This window comes from Melanotaenia boesemani, chromosome 10 (genome assembly GCF_017639745.1).
Source record: "Melanotaenia boesemani isolate fMelBoe1 chromosome 10, fMelBoe1.pri, whole genome shotgun sequence".
Taxonomy (NCBI): domain Eukaryota; kingdom Metazoa; phylum Chordata; class Actinopteri; order Atheriniformes; family Melanotaeniidae; genus Melanotaenia; species Melanotaenia boesemani.
Window position 1 is genome coordinate 28,629,518 of NC_055691.1, and position 18,587 is coordinate 28,648,104.

Sequence of the window (18,587 nt, forward strand, 5' to 3'; positions counted from 1 at the left end):
TAGTGTATGGGTGAAAAGAGGTGCAGATGGGCATCAGTGCATGTATTTATGTGGACTGGAAAGAGGTCATGCTGAGAGAGAAGCAGAAGAAGAAAGCAGCTTATCTATGGAAAGATCTGAGGGTTGGTGGTGTACTTTGTAGGCAGGAGGTAAAGTGAAGTAGAGGCGCATTATTTAGAGAGAGCTAAGTGAACTTTGATGGTGTAGGCTTCAGCTTAGAGGGGTATCAATAGATGTACTGATGTCCCCACTTCATGGATCCTCATCAGCCCCTCTTCCAAACATACCACGCCTCTTGACAAGTTAAAGAAGACCCCCCTCCCTTGGTGTACTCACACATATAAGCTGATGAACTCTGAGATGGTCAGAGTGCTCTGGGCCTTAGTGAATAGAAGAGTATAAACAATGCTGAATTGGTGCTTCAGAGAGGGGCAGTCTTTTTGAAGCACATAACTTCTTTAGGCTTTATAAAAACGCATGCATAGTCAAGGATGTGTCCCACTTTCTTTATTTTAGCGGCTTTGCACTGGGATAAACCTTAGCTAGGTGGTGAGCAGAAAGCAAAGGAGGACACAATTATTTGAGGCTGTTAAATACATTAAGACCATGTATGCAAGGTGACATGTAACATATTTTCAGGCGACTCAGAAATGATGCAAATTTGAATTAATAAAGAGTGAGGTTAAAATAGAGCAATGAAAAAGTTTAGAGAAAAACTGAAGACTTAAGAGCACAATATCTTAAATGACATTAACAACATGAAAGCTATGTTGCTGTGATCCATTTGTCACTTGAACATCAATAACACAGAAAGTACCTTGCACTTATCAATATGCCAGATGTATTTCAAGTAGAAGTTTAGAATAATTTCTCTATTATATCATAATGGGTCCCAAACGACTACTTTGTCCACTTAGAATTGCAGCTATTTGGAATGATAAATGACCCAGTACATCAGTGCCACATAGCAGTGCTCATGCCTTGTTTACGATGGATCTTCTTATTAGAAACTAAAACCTTCAAGTGCTAGCTTTCATTAGCATAACTGTGAGGCCCATCCCTTCTCTACAGGATTAGTTCTGCTCTCCTCCCACTGTCTGATGGCTCTTTATCCAGATCGACACAGCCTGTTAGAGGTCTTAACCACACCATTACTACTTGAGTCATTATCATTCTCCACAAGCAGAAATCAGCTCACGAAGGCTCTGCTGTTTAGCATGAGACTGACATCTCATTTGGGATGGTTTCAAAGAGGGAACTCCCCTTCAGACAATGACAGAGTAACCAGAAAAAGTCCTATCGATCCATCTTCATGCTAAAGTGAAAATTTTTAACTGTTAATCTGGCTTTACTTCGTTGTTTTTTTTTTTTTTTTTTTTTTTGGTACTTTAACAAAATATATTATACTTTATTTATATATGCAGAATAGCATAATAAACTGTCTCAGTCAGTAAAATGATTTACCATTGTTAATAGAAGTTTGTACATGGTCATAGTGTTTTTACATTTAATGCACATTTATATTTACTTCATATCATCCCAGAGAATAATGCTCATCACTTAAATATTCAGCATGACATATGCAACACTTTAATCTATTACACAGATGGTTTGCCTTTAAAATTAAATTAAGTGTGGAAATAACTGCATTTTACAAAACTAGCAGGCAGATGGCCCTGATGTGATGTGTTTATTAATCTGGGCAGTTCCACGCAAAATAAGATTTGCAGCTTTGCAATGTCACTTTTACAACTTATTCATCAGACTCAGGTAAATTAAACTACTGGTTTCACGCAAGGACAAGTGACAGTTGTTATGGTTAATTTGCATTTTCAACAACCTGGAATATATTTATGTAATATTAATTAGGCACAACTGCTATAAAGTTATATGTTCAGGGTCTTGCTTTGCTTTGTTGCATGATAGATTAAAATGACACATACTCTAGCTATAATTATTTTCTATGATTTTATTCCTTCTTAAAAAGAAAATTCTGTCTTACTTTGTTGTCAGTACTTATGAAAATGATATTATTTAAAAATAATAATATATATTGATTTTAAGTAAAGTAGATGCATCTTTAAAAAATGAACACAACCTACAATAAATAACATGCTAAACAAATCTTCAGTTAAACTGAGTTTCTTCAAAATGTTTCACTTTGATATTCTGCTGTTTTCCTTTTTTTTACGCTCTTTCTAACCTATTGACTTGCCGTAACCTTTTCTTTCCAACACAACTCAGTTTTCTCTTACGCTCTCTTTGCTCTCGCTCTTTCTCCCGCCTACACCACACTAACTATATTTCTCAATTCCTCTCTCTCTCTCTCTCTCCCTCTCCCACCGTCTCTCGCTCTCTTGCTATGCTGTCTGCCTCAGCTGTTCTCAGTTGCACTGAGTGCCTTCTGCAGTGGGGACAGAGTAGAGCTGCACTGAGTGGGGCTGAACTAGTTCAGAGGAGTGTTAAGGAGAACCAGAGGGAGATAGAAACACAGCCAGTGAGGATTGTGCTTACCAAGCAGACGGGATGAACAGCTGAAACAATCTGGACTGTTTTCTTTTCATTAGTTAAAGGTGCGACTGGATGATGTCGTGGATAGATGTTTATTTAGAGTTACGTACTGGTTAGAATCTGGAAACTATGGCAAACATATCCAGTTCTTTTTTGCATTTTTTATGGAGACAAACTCTCATTTATGTTTAGTTTGGTTATATTTACCTTTGATATACTGGTGCAGGAAGCTTGCTTGCAGAACATTGATTCATAATCCCCCAACTCTGCTTTGCAGGTTCTGGCTCCTCTTGAGTTGGACTCTAATTTTGGCTTTTGACCTCTGGAACAGGAAAGGGATTTTAATCTGGCACTGGTGAAACCTGCTGTGAGCCAGGCAGAACTGACCTACCAGCATTTTTTCATAAATACTGGACAACAGGACCATTTCTCACACTACTATTTTTTCCTGCTAAACCAGATCTGAGAATTTCTGCACAGGAGTTGTTTATTTAAAGGACATTTCTGGACTCTTTTGCCCCACGACCATGGGTTTTCTCTGGGGCAGCATTATGCTGCTGTGTGGGGCGGCTCTGCTAAGGATGGAGATCAGTGGAGCTCAACAGACCAAAAACAACGTCCCCCGGCTTAAACTCTCCTATAAAGGTGTGTTTGTGAGTTTGCATTGTCCTTTTTCTGCACAGCTTCTCATTAATTTGGAAATGTTAAAATTGATATCCAGTCTGTATTTTTAGTTCATACAAGTTTAAACCCTTAACTGCACATTGATTGTGTCAAGATATGGTGATAAGGGAGGAAGATGCTGTGGCATGGTTTAAATTGTGAATTATATAAACTTATTTGAAACAAATACATTACTTCTTTATAGGGTAGCTTTACTTTATTTAGTTTTTTTTGTGTGTGTGTGGGGGGGGATGTTAAGTTCTTGCTTTCGTTACATGACTTAATCTTACTCTCTGTTTTGTATAAATTTAAGACATTTCATTGAAGTATTTGTGGACAGGAAAACTTTACAAAGTTATTAAGGGTATTTATGTTCAATTACATTAAATTGAGCTTGGAAAAAATGTGTTTTGGTTGTGGAAAACTCGTGGAGGTGTTAAAAGTAATTCTGGGACTAATAAATATTAATTAGTTGGAAACATTAATTATACGTATTATTATCTCAGAAAGACAGCCGTTTACTGGGCTTGAGTAACTCAACGTACCAGACATGCCAGTCTAATGTATCTCTAGCCAACTGAATGGTTTATTACAACAGTGTGATGAACTACTTCTTCCTCTTTAACTCTCCCTGTATTGATAAACTGCTGCTGTCAGTTTTGCTCTGAAAAGTAGTTTCAGTTATGGACTCCCATCCGGCTGAGCATCATCTATTCCTCTCTCTCTTTCTCTCTCGCTCTCTCACACTCTCTCTTTTTATTTCCTTGAATGTCATTTTTCTGCTCCATTCTCTCCAGCATGGTAATTATGCCCAGGATGAATGGTGCAGGTCTGTTTCAGCAGATGGCTGTACCAAAGTGAAATGTTTCTCGCTAAGCACTCGGGGATCCATAATTATACACACAAGTATGCACATAGGCACACACGCACACTTAAATACGAGGCCATCTGTAGATGGCAAATGATACCTGTGAGGGTATCACTCATTTGAAACCACATGCTGTCAGTTTGGTGAAGCACGCCCATACACTGATATCTCTATTGGAAGCCTTCAGGTAGCAGTCTGCCCAGCTTGGTTATTTGCCTGCAATCTTTATTTTGGCTGTTGGGAACAATATTTCGCAGCTTCCCTGACAGAGCAGTTATGTCCCAAGTATCCTGAGCAGGTATAACTTTCATGCTTGCAGTGTGGTGGAAATATCGTTCACATAATACTGCAGAATTTCTAACATTATCCACCATAGATCCCATTAGGCAGCTGACATGGGAATATTGAATTATGAATCATTTATATTGTCATATAAATTATTTATTACCCATGTGATAGGTGAAGCTGATTTACTTATAGAAGGAATCAGATGATTCATGCTGAATTACAGGATGCTGCATGCCTAGACAGTCTGAAAAGTCCAGCTCTGAGTAGGTAATGTCTGATCAGTTACACATGGGACTGTGAGGTGAAGGAACTGTGACCCCTACAGGTCAAAGGAAATACTGGGGAAATCTTTTTTATGTTCAAATTAAGGCATCTACATGTGCACACACTTATACATGTTTTTGACTTTTCTACAGACTTCACTCATATGAACACAGCAGGGGTTTGTTTATTTCAAAAGCTTAAACCTATACAGCAGCTTTCTCCTTCACAGTATGAACCCTTACCACCCTTATGAACACATACTCACTGAGACGTGCATACCAACTTCCCTGTTCAACCACCCCCCACAACATCACACACAGAACCATAAGTGCTAAACCTTAAGACTCCAACAGATCTTTGAAAGTGAGGGTCGAGGGGCATGGGGCCAATGAAGCTGGAGGAAAGATAACAAGGTACCCCATGGCTACATAAACATGGAGTAAAATTCAACTGTATCAACAACGAAGTTACTGAGTGATAATGACAATGTGTGAGTAGGTGGCCACAGACTTATAGTGCACAGAAGCACCATAAAACATTGTAAATGTTTCAAGGTATGTTGTACTTGGGCATAAATTGATTACAATACTGACTCACACCCTCAGGATAAATTGATCCTTTGGGAAGTGCATAGAGATTCATATGGTGTTATGGGTCACAAGAAGCAGACCACATGTTGGTAGCTGTAAAGGGGAAGAAAGAGAAGGTACTTGAGTTTATAGAATGTGGGAGTTCTGCCAAGAGTACTCTTTTTCTTTGACTTGTCCATCCCTTTCTTAGGCAGAGCCAACAGCTTGCACAAGAGCCCATATTCAACCCCCAAACACACACATAGAGTCAAATACATTAAATGCAGCTCAACCAAAGGCTTATTTTCAAATTCCAGGAGCCAAAAAGAGCAAATACTTGGAGAAAAAAATGAAACTACATTAAAAACCACTTAGTCTCACTAGCCACCTAATTCCTCTTTAGCAATGAGACATTCAGCGATTTTTTGTTTTTTGTTTTCACAGCAGAGTAAAATACCTATAAAATAGAGCTGGATTACAAAGAAGTTTCCAAAAAGACCTATAATCAATGAGCATGTCTAAAAGCATGTCGGAGTAGAGTTGAATTTTCTTGGGGTGTGTTCAGTATAAATTCTGAAAAGCTTTTTCTGAAAAAAAATGTTTTTTCATAAAATAATAGAGCTGGATGATTTGTGACTCTCACAGGATCTGAATACTCTGTACTGGCTGTCTTGAGGCATGTTTAGGACTTGTTTCGCAATGTTTTGCTTATATTCAACATTTTTCTTTATGGTTTCAAATGAATTATTATGTAAGTTAGACATCTTCTATACTGGCTGCAAGTGAGAAGATAAATTCATTCTGTAATTATGTTCAATCAGTCTCCATTGTGATTGGCTTTTGGCTCACAAACGGGCATAGTGTGACACAAATTTGTAGTACGATTGAAAAAGCACAAGGATATTTTCATTCAATATTGTTGAAAAATACTCTAACTGCACCCGACTCCTATGGCCCCCTCCCACAGGAGGTCAGCCCACAGGAGAGACCTGGTCAGGCACTCGCCCCTGTGCCCAACCTCCAGTCCTGGCTCCAGAGGGGGGCTCCAGTGATGCACGTCTGGGCAAAGGAAACTTCGCTCCAAAGTTTTTATGCATCATAGGGGTTGTTTAAGTCGTGCTTTTTCTGGTCCTTCCCTAGAAGCTTGTTCGCCATGGGGGAACCTACCAGGGGCATAAAGCCCCCGACAACACAGCTCCTTGAATCTTTGACGCGCAAACCCCTCGTACTTGGTAAGGTTTCCTCTGCAGGGTGGCCGGCTTCTCCTTTAGAGATGGGGTGAGCAGCTTGGTCATCGGGGAGGGCTCAGAGTAAAGCCTCTGCTCCTCTGGATGAGGTGGCTCAGACTTCCCTGGGGAGGTGATATGGGCATGTCCATCTAGGAGGAGACTCTGAGGAAGACCAAAAATGCACTGGAGGGATTAGCTCTCCTAGCTGGCCTGAGAATGCCTTGGTATCCATCTGGATGAGCTGGAAGAAGTGGCCAAATAGAGGAAAATCTGGGCTGGAAGGCACCTGCCCCTGTGACTGGACCCCGATAAAACAGGGGAAAAAAAACAAAAAAACAAAAAACGGATTTAAAATAATCAACAGAAATAATTTTGCAGGAATATCTTAAAAACCCTTGCTTTTTTTAACAACAGTAATCAAAGAAGACCAATTTGAATTGGTTGAAAAGGAGGTGATTGAAGATATTTTACTTTGAACAAATAATCTAACTGATCTTTTGTGGTGTTTTCCCACAGGATCAATGAATCAATGAATCAATGAATAACTGACTGCAGATGTAAAGTGACTCAGTAATATGTTGATTTTGACTGTGTACAATCATATTCACAGGCATGTGCGAAATGAATGTCAGAGTGCTACTGGGCCAAAAATCAGGGTTCCCTAGTACAGAACTGCCAGTTGTGGGCTGTTATTGAGAAGTATAGCTGCTTTCTCTTTCGAAGCACTTAGATAACACTCCCCATGCCCTCTAGTTGAGAAGGAGAAACAGAGGAAGACAGAAAATGTAGGGTAAGGGAGTTTATTTTTATCAGTCTCACATGGGACTGTTGATTCTTTGCATTCATTCCATCTGCCCCCTTATTGCTTTTTTCCTGTCTCTTTGTCTCTCGATTCTAGTTTCTGTCTCCTTTTGTCTATTCCTCTTTTAACTAAAAGGAGAGTAGCCAACAAATCACCAGTCATTATTAGATTATTTTCCCCCCAAGCTGAAAAGAAATTAAGCATTTTTACATGAGAGGGTAGCAGACTATGAGCTGCTTGTGAAAAAAGACATTTAAAGGGATTTAGTGAGGGTTCAATAATTATAGGGTGAAACACATCATTTATAAAAGCAGAGCTGCAGCTGACACCTGTTACAAGTCACTCATTTCCAACTCACCTGTCTGTCTGTCTGTTCTTCCTGTCTGTTACGACACCGTCTGCTAGATAACAAATTCAGTCAAGCAAGTTATGGAGCACATCATGTGTTTTTTTTTTTTTTTTTGTTGTTTGTTTGTTAGAGCCAAAACAATTTTGCAAGAACTCAGGATATTGGTTCTATTTTACAGGTTAAACAGAAATAAGGGTTTTCTTTATGTGTGCATAGCCCACCTGTAATAGTTTTCTAGAGAGAACACCAGTTCAGACATGTCTACTACTAATGCTGGGACTTGGAAACATCCTGTTTCTTTCCAATAACATACAACACAGCTGGCGCCATAAACACACACACACACATGGGTTCACACACAAAACCCAATGAGTATATGTCCCTGGATGTTTAGCTTTTAATAACTTAGCAGTAGTCTCTGTTGAATGGTCTGTTGCCATGTACGCACTCCCACAGACAAATTTTTGTGAAGAGAGTAGATGTGATGATGCTATTCTTTTTAGAGGTAGAAATGTGATTTATTCATTTGTGGATTTCCTCACATTTACAGTATCCCCACAGCATAAGATCTTTTGAGTATAAATTTTTTTGCAGTTTTTTTTTTAAACAAATAATGAAAAAGTACATTTTTCTTGAGAACCATTATGAATGGTAAATCCCAGAATAGGTGTGATATAAAATGAAATTAGTGCAAATGGACGTTTTCTCCATTTCTTCTTTGGAGGAATCCAGGATGACTTTTAAATTAGGCTAATAAATTTCAGTTGGACAATTATTCTCAATCCTACAGTACATACAGTATGTGTCTTTTGCAGATGGGCCAGAAGTGGTAACCCTAACAAGTTAGATAAAGGAGATTTCTAACATGCCAGAAACTCTAATGTAAGACAGGCCCCAATGCTTTCCTAACCCTAACCATGTCATTTCAGGGCTTTTATGTGACTTGTGTTTTAGGTTTCCAGACATAACTGGAACTATTTTTTCATGGTTTTCTCACAGTCTGTAAACTGGTGACCTGGGCTGCTTCCTTGTTAGCATCAGCCATTCCTAGTTATGGCTTTCTGAACTAAGGAAGACATATGTTTTGCCTTTGTAAGCATATAATGGAATAGTCCAGATAATTACATATAGGTCAGAGCAACAGTCACATTTTAAACACCTGACCCACATAAACCTGATGTACATGTTACATGTAGCTGCAGTTAACTAACTATCATCATTACTTTTTACTTCAGCATCAATTATCTTCCATCTGCATCATCTTTCACAGCAACAAAGGATCATAGGGGTTTTGAAAACTCAGTGGATGCACAGGGGCATCTTTGAATTTTCACAGAACAAAGGCATCCTCTACATCAGAACTGTCTTTTGGTGCAATTTCATTATATGGTCTGACTTGACATTGTATTGGTGAGATAATGTATTATTAGAGAAATTTCAACTTAGAAACTGTTTTCCCCCAAATTATAAGTATGGTAAGGTGATTGGTTTCAATGTGGCATTATTAATATATTGCTCTCTGCCATTGATCCATTCATAAGTGAGAGATAGTTATCAAGCATCCATAATCAGACACTGGCTTATCTTTTGCTATGATATCAGCTAAAAATACAGTAAACCTCTAGATTGCGCTTCTTTGTGTAACGTACCTGTGCACATGAGGAATCAGTAGATATAGGTAGGTAGTTGGATGGATGGATGGATGGATGGTGTATAAAGATTCATCTGTTTCTCCCACACATAACTTTGGAACAGATGGAAAAGGGTCAGACGTATTAAGCAGATATTATAGTGCTGTCAGCGTAGGGCTTACAGTTGAGCCACTGCTAATAGATCACCATGGCTACGGAACAAACTTAGTTATACTTTTGAAAACATTTTATGAGTCTTAGCTTCTCTTAATTACTAACATAATGGGTGTGTCATGTGAAACCCCCTTATAAAATTAAAATACTGGTAATCCAAGTTGATATACATGAAAAATCCACACAGAAACGCTGGTTTAATTTGTGGCATGTTAAGAACAACTTTTAAACAATGTAGAAACACATGATACAAGTTAAAACTCTAAATATCTAAACTACTTATTATTGGAATTGTGAAGTGTATTCATAGATAAAACCACTACTGTATGTCTTATCCAGCTTTCAGGTCTGGAACAAGTCCCATTTTTTATCTGACGAACCACAGACTGGACATAACTTATTTATGAGTTCAAGAATATTTTGAAATCCTGGAGGGCTTATTACTTCTGATTTAAATGTTAAGTTCTCAGAAGCAGGGAGCCAGGCCGCCCGAGGGCTGGTCACTTAGTGATCCAAGTTTAAATCTTACCTCATCACTGACAAAACAGAAGTCCAACTAAATCGCCAAAACAATATTTTTAACAAGGATGTCAACTTATTGTGGATTCTGTGTAGTTATGTTTGCATGTGTGTGAAAAACAGGAAAAAACAGATTTGGTTTAGTTTTAACTGTATAAAATTGCCACCTGAGAACAGTTTAGTTTGTTTTTTGACTTTCAAAATTTTTCCCTCTCTTTTACTTTTACCTGATCTTTTAATGTGTCAGGTTTTTCAAACACAACTTTTTAAAATTAACATCACATCTCCCTGTTAATGTTTTATTTCGAATTTAAAACAATTTTGCATCAATAGTGACCACAAAACAAGTAGGCTATATCAAGTGGATTATTTGTTATCTTATAACAGGGTGATGGACCAGTGGGAAAACCCCAGTGTTTGCCCACCCGCAGTAATAATCTCAGTACTAAGAGATTGATACAGGGGAGTTGGGGGGATGGGGGTTTCATCATGTTTGTTTCATCATTATTTTGTATATGTTTTAACACAAAATGTTGACTCGATTTACAGATTGACAAGAAATGTGGCACATATGGAATACATTTTTCTAAGGCTGGTGAATATTTTTGTATATAGCACCTTTAAAGATAAAAATGCTTCACAATACAACAGGCACTGAGGTGAATTATGAAGCAGCTGAGTTAACCCTTTGATGCATAGTGTCCACTACAGAGGACCTATATTTAAAGGCTGTTTTTAAATGTATGCATGGGTGTGGATCATACATTAGCAACTTCATTGGACATTAGTGAGTCACCAACACTCTGCCATGTATGAAAAATAAATATATTTGATATAGTATATATACAAATACTGTAATTACCAAGTTTGTCTCAGTGATAAACAGGACAAGAAAATGAGGTGTTTTTATAGAAAATTTATATTATATTAATATGACAAGATATTATTTTATAAATATTTTCATAGATCAAATAGAAAAAATCAATACACTGAGTAAAAGTTAAAATAAGATTTAAAAAACAGAAAAACATCAATGTGCATGTCTGTAGAAGTAAAATAATTTATTAAAAAAAAATAAGGTACTGTTTTGTAATAATTCATGCACCCGAGGGTTAAGAACTGGCATCTCCAAGTCTGAAGCCATGACCATCAGTCAGAAAAAAAGGGGGGGTCACTCAATCAAGGGGTGAGTTGCTGCCTAAACTTGTTCACAAATCAGGGTAAAACAGAACGAAGGACGAAGAAGTGGACTAGACCAGCAGCAGCTTACTTTATACACATCTTTTCTGTCTTTAATGCAACATCTGTACAGACAGAAAAAAATGTAAAACATTGACATTTTGACCCGTTGTTACTTCATGGCTGCCAAAGTTTCATTGCACAACATTCATGGCTTATTTTATAATGTAGGTATGTTTATAAAAAATAACAAGCTTATAAATGAGTATAAATGCACTCTGTTTGCTAGTGTTCTTATCTCCTATTCCAATTTTCCTTCAGCTGCTCTCTCTCTCTTGGGCTGTGACACACTTCAGAGCAGGAAGCATCTTCCCCTTTAAAACATTAATGAGTTTTGTTTTTTATTAGTGTTTGTTATATTTTTTGCTTTCGTTTTTCCTTTCCTGAAAAAGGAAGAGATCATTCTTGACATTTTTGTGTAGGTATTCTGTTGCTTGGCAAGATTTTTTTCTTTGTCATGTCATAATGATGCGTGTGGGTGCGCGTGTGTGTTTAGATGTGTTATACAAAATGTTTTATGCTACTGATGTCAGAATGTCCCTGTCAGTACAATTTTTTTATGTGTGTGACAAGTAGGTCTGCTGGGAAAGCCAGTTCCATTATTGTTCTAGGCATCGCCATACCATGGTGTAAAGTTAAAAAATAACCTCTGGCTTAAAACAAGTTCTTCAGGTGGTTTATTGTAAGGTTGAAGTCTGGCCTATGAAAGATTAGTAGATCAGCATGACACCCCACATTCCCCAGTTTTCAGAATCAAATCAAACTCAAATCAAATTTTATTTTTAAAGCATTTTTCATACATAAGTAGCACAAAATGCTTACATAATAAAATGCACACAAAAAAAATGTTTGCAAATAAAAAGAATATAAAACAGCAATTAAAAATCCATACCTACCTTTGGGCTGCAGTGCACAGCCCCTAGCCACCCAGACCACAGCCATCTTCATGGCAACAATCCTGCAGACCAAGCAGGCAATGGTTCCAGTGTGAAGGATCCCCCTGAGGAAAGTTAAATAAGCATTAAAAACAAATAAGAACAACAAATATGATGTTTAACTAAAGGAGGTCTGAGCCTTAGTAAAACAGAGTCATAAAAAACAACTGAGAAATTTACAAAAACAGGTGGGTTTTAAATAAATAAATACATGAATAAGTACAATAAAATAGAAATAATCAAAAAATTAACAAATGAAGTAGCCTAAACAAAGTAAAAAAACAATTCAGTTAAAAGCTAAATTAAAAAGGTGGGTCTGAAGACTCTTTTTTAAAAGCATCAACAGTCTCTGCAGCCCGGAGAGTTCCTGGCAGGCTGTTTTATAGATGAGGGCTGTAGTGATGGAACGAGGCCTCACCATAGGTTTTAGTCCTGACTTTAGGAACAACCAAAAGGCCGGTACCAGAGGACTTCAGGGTCCGCGAGAGCTCATAATTTAAAAGTAGGCCAGATTAATAATCAAGCCCAAGACCATTAAGACATTAATAAACAACTAAAAGCACCTTAAAATCCACCCTGAAACCCACAGGGAGCCAATGCTGAGATTTTTAAACTGGTGCAACATGTTCCTGCCCTCTGATCTTCATCAGAACCTGTGCCGCTGTGTTCTGATGTAGCAGATATGTGATGGTGATGAGGATGATGATGATAATGATGATGATGATGACGGTTTGGTAAAAAACAGGAACACTTAATAATATAATATCAAATTGTAATATTTTCTTTTAATACAATGCACATTAGGAACAATGTAGGCATATGAAATATGCCAAACTGAACCTATAGTCACACAAAAAACCATCTGACTCAATGAATATTGAATTGATGGATTTCATTAGCTGTTCATACTGCTAACATGTACTGGTTTTTTTATATTACTAGCATGCTGATTACCATTTTTCTTACTATTTGTCTATGCAGAGATGTTGGAGTCTAACAACCTTGTGACATTTGATGGCATTGCTGACAGTTCATCCTATCATACCTTCTTGTTGGATGAGGAAAAAGGAAGACTGGTGGTGGGAGCCAAGGACCACATCTTCTCTTTTAACCTCCTGAACATCAGCAAAGACTATGCACAGGTAAGACAGATTTACTGTGTGTGTTTGATAGTTTTATATATTCATGACGTTTAGTCTGTTTGCATTTCTGACCGACTTCTTATACAGCTGTTCATCTCCACCCAGAGTGCCAAGCTCAGGTATCTTGGGATTCTCTTTTCTGCTTCTACAGAAAAGTGCTTCATGTATATTTCAGGCCAGAGCTGTCGCACACAACCACGCGCTGTTCCAAGCATGTTAGCTGCTCTCTGCACACCTGGATGAATAATGTAGTAAACTGAAACAAAGTGGATTACAAATCACACTGTGACCCCTTCAACTCTCATAAACACACATCCATGCACATCAGCTGCACCATATTGACTGACTCAGAAATATTGATTATAGGTGGGGGTGATTCTTTTCTGACTTTCTACAAAAAAAAAAGTTGGATATTTTCTACAAAAACTCTTTTTTTTATTATAGATCCCTTGGCCTGCTTCTTCTGCCAGAAGAGACGAATGCAAGTGGGCAGGAAAAGATCTCTCGGTAAGACTTCAATCCATCCATCTTGCTAGTTGGTGTCAGCTGTTTACCCCATGACACCCACACAGGTTTTTAAACGCCTTTTCTTCTCTTATATTATGAACAATGTGCAACATCTATAGTTCTCAAAGCAAATCCATAAACAATGAATGTACTTATAGCTTATTTGTACCAGTGTTGAAAGTGTAGTGTGGAAGTGTAGAGGCCTCCAGACATTATTTTAAAGAGAATTAATTGCTGAAGAAAATATATATATATATATATATATATATATATATGGACATATTGTGTGATTATGTGGCATAAAATTACTGCATGAATAATGGATAATAGCCACTTCTATATATACTGAGATTACAAGCATTAGTGTTCCCATGTTACCAGATGGTAATGTTTTCCTTAAGAACAAAAAAAAAAAAGTATTTGTGCTTGTGCATTCTCCTTTTTTAACATGGTCCTAGGATAACGACAGGAAACAAATCCAAACTGGACTTACAGACTTTACCGACTCACTATAAAAGTAACCCTTTCCATCTGAGCAGTACTTAAGTTGTAAATGCTGTTTTGAAGATATTTAGTTTATTTCAGTGCATCAGTGTGGCTAGTTTTATCAATTAAACTCAGTTTAAATGATAATGTTCAACTTTGGAACATTACTTATATCTTCAGCAATGACCTGATATATGTTAAAATTAAATGCAGCAGTTTTTGTCATTGAGCGGTGCATTTTATTTATTTAAGATAACAATAATGAACTCAAGTTAAAGCTGGATCTGAAACAAATCATGAGTCATTGACAAGATTCAGAGCTTTTCAGAATCCTTACCTCCCTCAACTCTTTCATCACATCACATATTTCTGCATCTGGCCAAGTGCAGTTTCAAAGCAGCTAGAGTGGTGAAACTTTAAGAAAACACACTGAGAGGTTGTCTCTGCTCCCTACAACAAGTCTTATGAATTTGATCTTCCAAAGTGCCTAAGGTAAAAGGCTGAAATCTAAAATCAGCTGTGCTGTTTGTGGCTCAGTTCACTCTCCAGAATAGGGAGAGTGCCCCTGGCCTTCAGCTCTTCTGTGTAGCACATCTGAAATGCTGAGAAGTCTTTTGTGTGTGTTCTGTAAACATTATGAAATGGATGCATAAGGTACCTTCAGGGGAGGTCTGTCTATTACATAGCAGGATGAGAGCAAATATTAAAGGAAGGAAGAGAAAAGAGTAGAGTGAGTCTACTAATGCCCTTTAAAATCAAGCTGAGAGGAAGGAATGAGGGAAATCTGTGTGAAAGGTGTGACATTACATCAGCAAGAGAGGGGTTAAACTGTACCGCTCTGCTTCAAGAATTGCTCACTATATGTTCAGCATTATTAACTGTAGATCTTTAGGTCCATCTATGATGCTGGCTCTTACTTTTTTTTCTCTTGTCTTTTTGTAACATAGTTGAGATGTAATTATAACTGTAATTTTGGGGTATTTCAATACAATTTGTAAGGGATTTATAAAAACACCCACTAAGTATGTCACAGTAAAAAACAGCTGTATCAGTGCACCTTTAACCTAACAGCCATTTAGCTCAACAGCTTGACCATGTACAGAGACTACAGCTCTTTGGTGAGGTTTGATTCCTGGCCTGAGGCCCTTTGCTGCATGTCAATTGCCAATTTCTCTGCCTCTACTTTCATGTCAAGCTACTGTTAAATGAAGGCCACCACAGCCCAAAACCCCTAAAAAACCAAACAAACAAAAACATGTCATTTGAGTCATCTTGTCTGCATCAATGCAGAGATATCATGCACCTCCTCACAACAGTGTATTATTGATTTCAACAAAGAAATGAAGTTTGACCCTGAGATAAGCTAACCCACGTGTAAAAGGAAAAGCAGTTTAAATGACAACAGAAGCCTAAACAAACATGAGTTTTCTGATGACCTAGCTATTCAAATCAACTTAATTTGTGATAGTAATCAGTTTTTATGTTTCATTTTTTTTTCTGTTATGTGATGGCACATTACTTTAAATTTGACGTCAGGCCTGCTGAGTCACATGCTACAAAACCAAAAGGAAATATGTCATTTGGCATCAGAGCAATGCAAAGGATAGGCTACATCCAGATTTCCTTTCATGACATAGTTATTGCAAAACTAAGACAAAAAAGTAAATACAAAAATTTGTTGCAGAAAGATGAAAAACAAAAGTGAGTAAGCCTTTTTCCTTAAAAAATGGATTTGGACAACAAAGTCTAAGAAACCACTTTTTTTTATTTTCCATGCAAGTCTGCATTATTTTAAATATTGATGGTTTGATTTTTGCTGACTTCTCTTCTTATTTGAGTTAGTATTCCCTCAGTATGGATTTCACAATAACTGCAAGAGAAATTGTATCCCCTATTTGCGTAAAATGTGTGAAGCCAGCGTTGAAAAATGTTACTAAGTTTCAAGACAAAGACTAAAGCGTGCATTTGTGCCAAGGTGTAGATGGAGGAAAGTCTGTCGTCGAGGGAAAGAAAACTTAAAATCATGGATGACAGTGCTTACTGTGGTTGTAGTATTATTTCCAGAATAATAACTGAGGATTGTGAGCATTTCTCTGTGGAATTGTGAAAGAACCGTGTTTCAAAATTGATTGATGTGCTGACAAAAAAGAAATAAAAACAATGCAATCATTTGCCAATAACTAGAAGTCTCCATGAAATCAGATTTTCAAATTTTTTTACGAATAGTTTCTAAAGGTAAAATGTAATCAAATGTTGAAATTTCATCCATTGTTTATTATATAATTAAAGGAATCATATAGTCTCTTATGAAATCTCTGTGGAATAAAGCCAAAGAATCAGTATCTAATACATAAGATGTCCATTCCCTCAAGTTGCACTGTGTTAAAAACAGACTTAATGCTATGAAGTGCATTAGTGCAGATAGCTTGGGTAACACATACATCTCTGAATTTGCTATTGATACTGAATGTTAAACTCAGGTTGCAGAACAGAGATATTCTGCCATCTAGTCAACTGTCTTTTTAATGTTGTCCTTTCTTAGTGCAAAAAATAGCATAATTCCAATTCACATTTTGCATACATGACAGGCAAATGACTTAATAAGAGTCTGTGCTGCATCTGCAACAGATATCATAAGTCAGCTTTCCTTCTCCTTCTTTGTCTGTTCTGTCTTTTCTACATCAGAGAGAGTGTGCAAATTTCATAAAGGTGCTGCAGCCATTCAACCACACCCATTTCTATGTGTGTGGGACAGGAGCCTTTCACCCTGTGTGTTCTTACTTGGAGGTGGGCAAGAAACCCGAGGTAAAATCACAACCTATTGCATGCATGCATGTCCAGTGAAACAAAGTGCATTTCCCATCATATATAATATTAGTAGTAAAAATTCTCCATAGATGAGGGTGAATTTATTATCCTTCTGACAAATTATTTGCTAGAAAAACATTTAATTTGGCAAAATGAGAATTAAACACAGTTTTTAATTCATCACTGACAGAAAGTCTGTGTATCCTTGTGTTCATGTTTGTTTAGTGTTAATTTGATCTTAAAAGAGGAGCATTGTTTACTTCTCCTATGTTAATGTGTTAGATACTTACATATAGATAATTAGAAGCAGGAAACATCCCTCAGAAAATGATCTATTTTTGTGGATCATAAACATGAGGAGTAACTCATTAGAGTATTGTGATCAAAGTGGTGCTTCATTTTGAAAACATGATTTTTAAATTGTACATTGTATGAATAAATATCAACAATTTGCATATGTTTGCTATACTGTATATGTGAACAATGTTTTTAACATCTTGTAACAGAATGTATTCTTTATGAGCTTATCTAAAAAGTTGTCAAGCACATGCTCTTTGCATTTGTTCTCAGTGAATCGTTGTGAAACCTTTGGCAACATAATTTTTGAGTAAAAATTTGGAAATCATTCTCTGGGCCAAAACTAAGCTAATTTTCATAAAATAATGCAGTATTATCCCAACCACGATGCTTTAAAGGGCTGACTGGGAAAAGGGTCTTGCAGAGAAAATTCCACTCATACTGAAACAGTTGTTTTTCTTGTGACACTCCAATTCCCTGAAAGTATGTCCACCCTCATATTTAGCGGTAAACTAAAGCTTTTGTGGTTTTCTGTGTCTTCTTGTACAGGACAGTGTGTTCAGACTGGAGCCCCATGTAGAAAATGGCAGAGGGAAGAGTCCTTATGATCCCAAGTTGCTAACTGCATCCAAACTAATTGGTAAGTTTAAGACCGCATACAGCATGCTGTCCTCCTGTGTGTAATAAATCCATGCGAGGCCAGACACAAGCTGTGCTTGCTCTTTCATTGCAACAGATATACTGTATAAAGAGTGGCGTCAATGTGAATAACAGAACAGGGGCATTCCTGTCATTCATTACGCGTAGACCTGCTTTGTATTTACACACTAAAACCCTTCATTGACAGGACTGTAAACTTTATTTCAACCCGAATACCTCATTTAAGTGGTGGGTGTGCGTGGTCAATGACATTTTATTGCATTTCCTTTGGTGTCAGTCCCCTTTTGCACTTGTTTTTTTACCAAATGAAACAGAGATATATGGGCACAGTTTTTCTCTCTACCCTCCAAAATTACCATTCACTTCGTGTTATACCACACCGTTTAACCCAGCAGATGGCCATTTTTCCAGCCCATCACCCCTCATCTCTTCTCCCTTTTCTCTCTCTTTTTTTCACCAGCATTATTATGTACTCCCCTTGTCTCACACCTCTGTCCTGTCCCTCATCATCCAACCCACCATTCATTCATCCATCCATTGCCTCCCCACTCAGCTCTAAGCTCTGCCTTCTGCGTTAATGTTGATTTCACACTCCTGATGTTCCTCATGTCTGTCACTCTCTGTGTTCTCCCAGGACTGCAAGTCT

At 37.4% G+C, this 18,587-nt stretch overlaps 1 protein-coding gene and 1 long non-coding RNA gene across 3 annotated transcripts in view; one reads left to right on the plus strand and one right to left on the minus strand.

Moving 5' to 3' along the window:
• The window catches only part of LOC121647400, a 41,396-nt gene extending 29,294 nt beyond the window's left edge, over positions 1-12,102 (minus strand). The window contains exon 1 of the long non-coding RNA XR_006011839.1: positions 12,003-12,102. This is a non-coding gene — a long non-coding RNA (uncharacterized LOC121647400). The remainder of the gene's footprint in view (positions 1-12,002) is intronic.
• Positions 1-18,587, plus strand: part of sema3ab (sema domain, immunoglobulin domain (Ig), short basic domain, secreted, (semaphorin) 3Ab) — a 34,280-nt gene that overhangs the window by 4,153 nt on the left and 11,540 nt on the right. The window contains exons 1-6 of one of the 2 annotated variants that reach the window (XM_041996767.1): positions 2,415-2,573; positions 2,789-3,156; positions 13,023-13,183; positions 13,628-13,690; positions 16,862-16,981; positions 17,831-17,921. In XM_041996767.1, the coding sequence (XP_041852701.1) occupies positions 3,039-3,156; positions 13,023-13,183; positions 13,628-13,690; positions 16,862-16,981; positions 17,831-17,921 (553 nt within the window). In that variant the 5' untranslated portion in view covers positions 2,415-2,573; positions 2,789-3,038. Of the gene's footprint in view, positions 1-2,414; positions 2,574-2,788; positions 3,157-13,022; positions 13,184-13,627; positions 13,691-16,861; positions 16,982-17,830; positions 17,922-18,587 lie in introns of those variants that run through there. The other variant, XM_041996768.1, reaches the window with a different exon arrangement.